Source organism: Ziziphus jujuba, chromosome 8, assembly GCF_031755915.1.
Source record: "Ziziphus jujuba cultivar Dongzao chromosome 8, ASM3175591v1".
Classification (NCBI taxonomy): domain Eukaryota; kingdom Viridiplantae; phylum Streptophyta; class Magnoliopsida; order Rosales; family Rhamnaceae; genus Ziziphus; species Ziziphus jujuba.
In genome coordinates this window covers 13,618,912-13,629,388 of record NC_083386.1, presented here as the reverse complement: position 1 = coordinate 13,629,388, position 10,477 = coordinate 13,618,912, and the positions used below count along the sequence as shown (strand labels likewise).

The following is a 10,477-nucleotide window of genomic DNA, read 5'->3' as shown; positions in this document are numbered from 1 at the left end:
CATTGCCCATGTTATAATTATGGAGGGCATATGTTTGCATATGACAAGTCAAGTGCATACACAAGGATGCATGCTTGTGCACACATACATACACACACATATATATAGTGATTTTATGGTATGAATCTTCATATTTTTTTAATATACAAATGTTTAGATATTGTATTTGAAAAAATAATTATTATTATTGATAATATTGATGATAATTTTTTTAAAAATTATTATTTTTATAAATATTTCGTATGCTAAAAATTGTGAATGTCTACATTGTAAAAGACTTTCCATATGTAATATATAAGGAGAAAAATGCTATAAATTGACTTTTCTAAACAGATTTTTAGGTTTACAAATTTTAATTAATTGTGGTCGTTACAAACTAATGGTGATGTCAAATAGTTTGGTGATGTGAAGTAGCAAAACTACGATAATTAATCCATCGTTTGGGGAGCCAACGAGCACAGGGAGTCAATAAAAAGTTGAAGTAAACTTTAAATCAAACCCAGCTACAGTTATGAGATTATTCATCTCATATTATTACAAAACCCAATTTTTTTTTTTTTTTTGGGGTAAAATATTACAAATCCAGGCGCCTACGTGGCGTTTCATACATAGTTTTTATTTTATTTTGAGCTACTGTTGGATTACTTCCTAAGGAACTTCCGGACATATACTTATTTGGCTACATGGCTTATAAACCTTGATCTATAATAGTCCGGACAATTATTACAAACAGAAAATGCGTCCCTCAGGAAATAATTTCCATTAATTTCTCATATCTTTTTCGCAGTTTCTTGTTGACCTTTTCTTTCTGGCACTTTCTCATGACCATGTCCGGAAACTTTCTGATTAAGATCCACTTTCCCATTTATAACGTTACGATCTAGATCACGATCATCATCACTGATCTCTTTCAACAACAATGGCAATCTTGCAGCCAAACTCTTCCTTGTTGCAGGAGAAACACCACTTTTACCTATGATGGATTCAAGTACTGCCTCAAAAAGTAGTCTACTTTCTATCGCAGCATCCCAAACTTCTGGAATCGAGTCATCTTTGGAGAAGCTTATCTGTTTAATTTACAAAAAATAATAAAAAATCATAATAATAAATAAAATTAAACAACAACAACAACAATAAAAAATAGAAAAAAAAAAAGCTTTTAAAAGAAAAAATATCTTTTAGGCAAATTTACTTTAATCAAAAAATTAGCTCACGAACAAACGAAAAATGTTGAAAAGTAGAAGTTGGATAGAATTTCTAATAATTTTCATCTCATTTTATATTTTTATTTGATTTATTTGATTTCTTTATTAATATTTTTAATGACATGATTTCATTACTAACGATGGACATGGATAAAAATAAAATAAAACAAAAAAAAGCAACAAAAATCTTTATCCAAGTTACAGGTTTACTGGAAGTTATGTACAAACCTTAAATGATCCTTGGGGTGAGTGAGAGAAGAAAATAGAAGATCCAGGGTTGAAAGTTTGAGGTTCGAAAATGTCAAGAAACTTTTGAATGGCTTTGGCTTCTGAATCGTTATAAACTCCCCAGGACTTCAAAATGGCAGTGGAATTCTCTACCACCTTTTCCGAGTACTGTTGGCCGGTTAAGGTCGATATGAATGCCACACGTGTCAATTTCTCAAAGGGTCCTATATATGAATCAAAATAAAAATAGACACATAAATATTTTTGGTATGGTGTATTTTTTATAAATATTTCCAAAAATGAAAAATAATTATTAACAAAAAACTAAGCCAAAAGAATTAGTACTATGAGTCCCGTGTATAATTACCATAATTAGTACCATCATCATTACAAATGAATAGTATAATACTCACCGGTAACGATGTCCCTGAAGAAGTGGTCGGATTCCGTCAACTCCTCCGAATTCTTTCCTTTCCACTTAGCGGTGAGCCACGGAATGGCGTTATCCTCTAGGTAAACTCCGATTGCCGTGAACTTCACGAACTTCCCTTCAGTGTTCAGCCCCCTCACCCCTGCAAGTGCACGATTTAAATATTTAAAAACCAAAACCAAAACTATGGATTAATTGATTATCTCGTTGTATATATATAGATAGATATATATAATTAGATTTTATTTGGCGTATATTTTTTTAATGTATAAATAAAAAAGATAGCTTATAATAGTATCATTGGTATTAGATTGAAGTCATGTACCATGCAAATTAACAATAAAGTTTATCAAAATTTGAATTTTTAATTTTCAAAATTATAAATATGAACATGTTTCTGCTTTTTTCTATTAGATTTAAATTAATAAATTTATATTGTAATAGTAATTAATAATAATTTAATATAATATTAGAGTTCAAACCTTTAATTTTTAAATCCAAATTTTATTACCATTGTATTACAACCTATTTAAAAAATTAACACTTTTGATAATTAGAATGGCCTTTTGGCTTAGTTTATGGAAAGCTAATAAAAAATAACTTTACGTGAAGCATTCATAGAAGGGCAAAAAAACCATAAAATAAAATAAAATTATTATGTCAAACAATATCTTAATGGACAGTTCTTTAGCATTCAATCAGAGTCTAAGCACCTGCACCGCCAAGGAACAGAGTGTTCTTTGAGCCAGGAGGCTTTGCAGACGGCGGAAATTCGACGTTGTCGACGTTAATTCCGGTGACTGACAATGTTGGAGCCATTTTGGACTTCTTTTGGCTTCCGAGTGTTTTGAGGATAGAAGCAAAGAAGAAGAAAGGAAATGGTTTTGTACTTGTTTTTGTACCCTGAAACACACGTAGCATATTTATAGTGGAAAGATTCGATGATTAAGATAGGTGGGCAGGTGTGGCACGTGCTTGGATGAGGTTGGGACGCTTTTCTTTATAAAACGTGGAGTTGACGAAAAATTATTTTTTCGTAAACAGTGACGCACACAGTTTAATTTCTTATCTTTTAAGTTTTAATTTTTAATTTTTAATTTTAAAGCGAAATTTAACTATATACAATTATTTATATATCGGCAACATTGGTCTGATCATCAATTTTGATGAGAAATAACCAAATTCAAAATGTATATCAGTTAGCCTTTTAAGGTCAAGCCAATTGAAAATCGAAAAACGAAACTTATAGGATCATTCCCGACTATGACTTCGTAAGCTATAGGATTGACCCAATATATGTTTGTGTCGTCATGCACAAGGTGAATTCAATCCTTTGACGAGGAAAAAAAAGATTTAATATTTTATAGTCTTCTTATACGAATTTGACATTTTCAGGGAAAATAATTTTTTTTCCTTTGTTTTGTATTATATTAGAATAAAATGTTCTCTCTTTTTTCTATATAATAATGTTATACTTATTAAATTATGCTTTAAATTTATTTATTAAATAATTTAACAAATAAGATAATGATATTTAAATATTTTTTTATATTTAGATTATATAAATATACTAAATAATAGTATATATTTTTACATGTATTATTTGACATGTTTTGATAAGCATTTTAATGCTTATAGAACTACTATTTGACATATATATATATATATATATATATATATATGTATATAAATACATATTGGATTCACCATTTGATAAAATTTAAAGCTAAAATGCTTATAGAACTACTATTTGACATATATATATATATATATATATATATATATATATATATATATATATATATATGTATATAAATACATATTGGATTCACCATTTGATAAAATTTAAAGCATACAAAAAATTTGGTAATTGCTCATTATGTAAGAGAATAACTATGAAATGGAAATAGAATGTCTTCAAAAAGTATCCAAAGTTTAAATTGATGAATGGTGGCCCTCATATATATAACCCATCTGTTTTGGACTCATATTGAATTTTTACATGCATTTTTTTTATTATATAAAATTATTGAAGTTTGAACTTAGGATTTTTGGACGTTTGGCTCTGATAAGAAGTTGAATTACTATTGTTGTTATTATTATTATTTTATATTTTTTTTAATAATAATTTAAACTTTTAATTTTCAAAAGTAACAATTTAAACTCTCAATTTTTAATTTATTATAAATTAATCAAATCCCTAATTTGATAAACACATGGGCAATAGCTCCATCTATGAGTGTTTCATATGACCCCATCCTTCAACTTAAATATGAAAAAATCTCATCTCTCAACCCCATCCATGTAAATAAAACCATTATCCATCGTTTTGATAGATTGAAGATTGGATCAATTGTAACAAATTAAAAAAATGAAGGTTGAAATTGCTATTTTTGAAAATTGAGAACTTTAATAGCAAAACCAACTTGAAATTTTTTTTTTTGGGATAAATTGAGAAGGAGAATTTCAACACCGACCTTGAATCCAAATCTTAGGGGTTATCACCAATACAATTGCAAATTTGTTTTGTCTCAAGGAAACAAAAGTGACATAAAAGATAATTAACCCTAAATTAGAATAGAGTATTGCTATGTATGGTATGTCTATCCATTTATGATGTGGTAGCTAGGATTGTTTTTTTCCAACACCACATTTTCCTAGTTCTTCTCTTTTACCTCCCCCTTCCATTCACCCTTCTTGATTTGGCTGCTGTGTGAAAAGAACGTTGCTTCTTCGTAGAGCCTTTCAGATTAGTTGAATGGATAAATTTCATCTACATTTTTTATATTTGATAATCATATATAGATATAAAATCGCCGAACATTTAAAAAAATTATCATTTATACCTTCATATTAGAAAATTATTATTTAACACTTTTGAAGTTGATTTTTGACGAATTTATCCTTAAAAAAATAATTTTACTCTTCATATCAAAATAAATAATAAGATTTAATTATATGTTGTATTTATATAACAATATACGTTTAAAAATGTTATTGAGTGTTTCTATTTATACCATTAGACACCATGCAGTTTAATAAATATCATATATATTTTTAATATACATTATTATAAAGTAAATGACATAGTAATCAAAAATTTAATATTTATTTTGATACATGAAGTTAAAATAGAATACCATTCTTTGTATTTACCCCAAAAAAAAAAAGAATACCATTCTTTGTCAAATATGTATTTAGTCAAAAATCAACCCGGACATGCTAAATAATGATTTTTCTAATATTTTTTAAACCTTGGAGGATTGACGTATTTTCACCAAACCTTATATGAGGGTAGATGAAATTGCCTGTAGTTGAATTTCATCTATAAACAATAAATAGATCAATAGGGTAACAACAGGTCAATTGTCTCCCCCATATAACAAGCTTAAACACTAATATCAATATAAATCCATTAATTACAATGAGAAACTTATAAATTACAGTCTTAAAGTTCACATTAGAGGTGACAGAAAAAATTAATTTTAGGTATGTTGGAGATAATACACGTATATATATATATATATATATATATAACTAAAGGTATTCTAGATAGATATTAAACATAAGTAGAGATCACATAAATTATTCGTTATTAATTTAAAGGTAGTGCAATTTAAGATATGTTTTTAAACAAATTTTAGAAAAGAAAAAAAAAAAAAAGGCAATTAGGCTTTGGTTTTTAAATTTTCAGATACATGTCTGCCAAGGGACAACTATGTCACGCAATTATATTATTAAAACTGAGTTTGATTAACTTAAACCTTAATTATGTCTTAACTTTATTATTATGTCCTAATTTTATTGTTAATATTATTTAAATAAAAAACTATTGCACATACAATTTTTGTGGTCGAAGATCTACATCACATATATGAATATTGGTGGTTTTTATGATAAAAATCTGTGTGGCTAATACGAGACTAATTAGTCCAAATCGACATTTTCTCACCGGCTACAAATTAATCAAAACCATGTTAGAAACATCTTCAAATAAAGTGAGATTCAAACTTCTATTTGGCTAATGAATAATGCGACGATGGTACAGTACGTATTCATGATGAGCTTTTGGACCCTTGACCCTTTCATGGTTATGAGCGACGACGGACTATCAAACCTGTAAATAAGCCGAATAAAAACACATTTATATAGTTTTCACAATCTATTTTTTCTAACTTTTTCAACTCTTTCTTGTTGAACTTTCCCCGCAACACTTTCTCATCTTTGGATCTAATTAGACGTCACCTTTTTAAATATACGACGGAACTTGTTATCATCACGAATCTTTTTTCCACAACTTTGGCAATCTTTCAGCCAAACTCTTCTTTATTTTTGAAGAAATACCATGTTCACCGGTGATAAGACTCCAGCACTGCTTCCGAAATTCACAACTTCTGGTATGGATTCATCTTTGGACAAGCTTATCTTTGAAAAGAGCCCAATATATATATATATATATATGAAACTTAGATGAAAGGGGCGGGGGGGGGGGGGGGGGGGGGGGGGGGAGAAAGTGTAGAAGTAATCCATGTGATTATATTAAAACTCACCCAAAAAAAAAAAAAAAAAAAAATCTATGTGATTATGCAAACTTATAAAAAAAAAAAAAAATTACATTGGCCCATTGGCCCATTTGGCCCAATAAAGATAGATATATATATATATATATATGAAACTTAGATTGAAAAAAAAAAAAAAAAAAAAAAGAGTAGAAGTAATCCATGTGATCATATAAAAAATCACCCAAAAAAAAAATTGCATTGGCCCATTGGGATGTTTAACTTTTCTTCCTCCGAAAAACCTAGATATCTTTAGCAAATTTAATCACAAAATTAACTCCCGAAATAGACAAAATGTTGTTTTATTGTACTAACCGATAATGATCCTTGTGGTGCTTCAGTGGTCTGAAAACCTCAAGGAACTTCTCAATGGCTTTGGCTTCTGAATTAGTATAAATCCCTAAAGATTTCCAGATGGCAGAGCATTTCTCTGCTACCTTCTCTTGGGTACTCTTGGCCGGTCAATGGCTCTATCTTTATCACCATTGTGAATTTCTCGAGGGGAACTATGAACTAAAATAATAAAATATACGCATAAATGTGCGGGTGTCAAATATATATACATATATGTCAAGACAAGAAAGAGTATATATTTACAAAATTTGGTGTTATAGTACTAATATATGTCAAGAAAAGAAAAAATAAATATAGAATCAGCATCCTCATAAATGAGCATGCAAAATCAATAAACATGTACATAAAAATAAATAGATCATGTTAAACAAATACTCCATACAGAAGTAAAATATAAATGGATTTGTTAGCAGCGGCATGATATGTAAAAATAAGTTCTCCATCTAAAGTTTTGGACAATTGCGAGATTGACTCCCTCCAAATTTAATGTTAAAAAAAAAAAAAAAAAAAAAAAAAAAAAAAAAAAAAGGGCCTCATCAAAAGTACAATACAACAGAGTCTTGCCATCCAATTTTTTTCTTTTTTTCTTTTTTTCTTTTTTTGGGAAAAGCCATTTCTTTTTTGAAATAATGGAAAAACATTTCCAATATGATTAAAGAAAAAAGAAAAAAGTAGGTCACATTAAATAAATGTCCCGACACAAAAATAAACATATCAAAATGGGTATACAAGACCCTAATGAGGTACAAAATTAACATGAATGAATATTTTATGATCACCAAAAAATAAATAAATAAATCAACGTGAATGAATGGACCAGTCCGATCGTTCTTCTTATTTTCTTGGAAGCATTTAGTAGTAATTAGTTTGTACTAACCAATAATTACGGTTAAAAACAAAGCACAGATTATTGGACGATAACTTTTAACCAATAACTAATCACTGTTAATCACCAAAGGACAAAGCAGGGTACTCACAATTAGTCACAATGACTCATTAAGAATATTAAAAAACTCATATGAGACTACCATAATGCCGATATTGTTCTATGCTCTAAAGTTGACTACAGGGAATGAAAATCGTGAAATTGATGGAAAATTTTCATTTAGATTTTAATTATAAGTGGATCTATATTTATAAAAATTATACTCAAAATTCATATATTAGGTTTTTTTAGTAATTTTTACGATTAAAAATCATAATTGTAATTATGACAAAACTAAAAGAGGTTGTATGAAATTTGCGCTAAAATTGATACACTCATCCATCACCAGAAGCGGAGTGTCGCTAAAGAACTTAAAGGCATGTTTGTGATACGGGATTGGCCAACTTAGGATAGGTTATAGTCCCAATCTAGTGTTTGGGAAGTAAAATGGAGAACGGGACAAACTTGTCCCATTAATCAATTTATCTATTTCGAATGAGACAAACCTGACCCGCCAAAACACTTTGGTCACTTTTGTCTGGCTCTCTCTCGAAGTTTTCGTGAAGAAGCTCTCATCCTCCCACGCGAAGTTGTTTCTGCCGGACAGTTAGCTGCTTGTCTTCGAGTTCTCATCGGATCGTTCATCGCTTCTCTTCGGTTTGAAACCCCGGTGAGTCTTCTTCTTTGCTATGTTCGTTTTCCTGTTCTTCATCTTTGATCTGTTCAGTTTCCTTCTTCTTTTTATTCTTCTTCCCTCTTCTTCTTCTCCTTCTTCTTCTTCTTCTTCATCTTCTTCCTCTGCTTCTTCTTCTTTGTTTGATTTGTTTAGGGATTTGGTTTACAACATTAGGGATTCTATCCCGCACCAATTAGGGCAAAGATTTGCAAAATTAGGGCTTGGATTTGTGAGGAATAGGGCTTAAATTTGTGATCTACGTCTGCAACGCAACTTCTACGAATTTGAAAGATAAGATTGTCAAGTTTTGCCGTTAGGCGTTTCTGGTGGTTGTTGTTTTAGGCGTTTTTGGCGGTTGTTGTTGTATATTATGGAATCTGGAAAATGGGCATATGAGACTTGTTTAGTTTTTTTTTACAAAGGAAAAAAAAATTATATACTATTAGTTTGAACTACATAGAATATATGTATTTGTGTTTTCATGGTTGTTAATTATATTATATATATATATATATATATATATTCTTGGATCTTGTGTTGTAATATGTTGCCTCTTCTTCTTTAATAAATTTTTCTTGATAAGTTCCGTGCACATCGACTAGGTTGTCAATTTGTTTCACCATTTACGTGCCTGCAAGGGTTTGTTTTGATTCCCCTTGCAATCGTCAGAATATGCCAAAACTATGGTACATTGCAACTACATACTGGTTTTTTGTTTTTAGTAGTACTTATATGAAGAAAAAGACACCAAAAAAAAAAAAAATGGAAAAGAAGTTTAAGAGCATGTTTTAATATCTTATGGGATGGCACTTGCCTTTTCTTGCTTCCCAAAAGAGATTTTGTTTACCTGTTATTCTTTTATCAAAGTTTTCATCCATTGTCTTATTCAAATTGTACTCTGTTATTTTATCCCTTTTAAAAAACCAACTTTTTTTTGTCCCAGTATCATCATATGATTAATATTTCCCCAACAATTTCCAAAAGTTTTGCATAGAGATGGTGAGTGGTGGATAATAATTTTCCTTCAGTCAATCACCAACCCATTTGACCTCTAAATTACCACCTTTGAAACTTCCCATATATATCACCAAAAGGTTTTCTGTCAATGGTTAATTTTAGAATCAGCTTGAGCCGCAGCCTAATTTAATGTCCTCCGTTGATTTATAGCAGCCATATATATTGATCATTTCAGTCATTTGACCATGTCTCTTTCCTTCTTTATTGCCAATTATTCTTTTTGACACTTAACGTTGCAAAGATTGAGATTAATTAATTTCCATTATCTCTAATTTATATTGATTATCTTTTTCTTCAAAATTATAATACTAATATAATGACTACATGTACATTCATACTTAGGCTTGGGTTAATTCATGGGTTGAGACTTGGGAAGGGAGGATTTGGAGCAAACCCATGTTATGAAATGCTTTATTTCACTTTGTTTTTTATTTTTTTCGTGTTGGATTTGTTCTTTTTCTGAAATGCTATAGTGTTTATTTGCTGCGGTCATTGGTCTTTGGATGTCTAGATTTGAGATAAAAATTCTATTGTCTTTTTGATAAAATATTTTACTTTAATCATATACTTTGTATCTTTGAGAAGTCTGACTATGGTTTCAATTAGTTAGGTTGTCGTGCATGTTTTTGCTTTTATTGACAATTGTCTACTTCAAGAAAATACATCTAGATAAGCTTATTGTATTAAACTTTCATGAATGTAAATTTGATCTTCTACTCCTTGCTCGTTTTTTTTCTTTTTTTTGTTGTTGTTTGGTGAAGAATCTTCTACTTCTTGCTCAAGCATCATGCTTTCCTTCATGTACCGCATGTTACTTAGCCCCCTCTCTCTCTGTTTGTTTATTTTGTTTGGTACTTAGTCTTATATCCTAACATTAGTATAGCTGAACGTTAAATATGACCAATTTGTGTTCATGGGTTATTTCGAAAAATAGCCACCATACAACTCCATTTTTGAAAAATAGCAAAAAAAAAATTTTTTTTTTTAAAAATAGCCACCTTGGGACAAAAATACACTTGATAAAATTGAAAATTACGCAAAAGGCTTTTTTTTACCCTTTCCTTCTTCCTCTACATAGCCGTT

General features: G+C 29.6%; 1 protein-coding gene across 1 annotated transcript; it reads right to left on the bottom strand.

The window, feature by feature from the left end:
- Nucleotides 1-465: 465 nt before the first annotated feature.
- LOC107413585 (chalcone--flavanone isomerase) lies at nucleotides 466-2,771 on the bottom strand. Its single transcript, XM_016021575.4, has 4 exons — nucleotides 2,577-2,771; nucleotides 1,847-2,005; nucleotides 1,434-1,657; nucleotides 466-1,067 (listed from the first exon to the last, which is right to left on the bottom strand). The coding sequence occupies exons 1-4, from the start codon at nucleotides 2,680-2,682 to the stop codon at nucleotides 771-773; spliced, it is 786 nt and encodes a 261-aa protein (XP_015877061.2). The 5' UTR covers nucleotides 2,683-2,771; the 3' UTR covers nucleotides 466-770.
- Between the last annotated feature and the right edge of the window lie 7,706 nt (nucleotides 2,772-10,477).

What these genes read in the sequence shown, in the direction of transcription:
- LOC107413585 (XM_016021575.4), bottom strand. Translation starts at nt 2,682, where the DNA reads ATGGCTCCAACATTGTCAGTCACCGGAATTAACGTCGACAACGTCGAA. An exon ending in CTTCAGGGACATCGTTACCG is followed by an intron (nt 1,658 to 1,846) that starts GTGAGTATTATA and finishes ATTCATATATAG; the next exon opens with GACCCTTTGAGAAATTGACA. An exon ending in CACCCCAAGGATCATTTAAG is followed by an intron (nt 1,068 to 1,433) that starts GTTTGTACATAA and finishes TAAATTAAACAG; the next exon opens with ATAAGCTTCTCCAAAGATGA.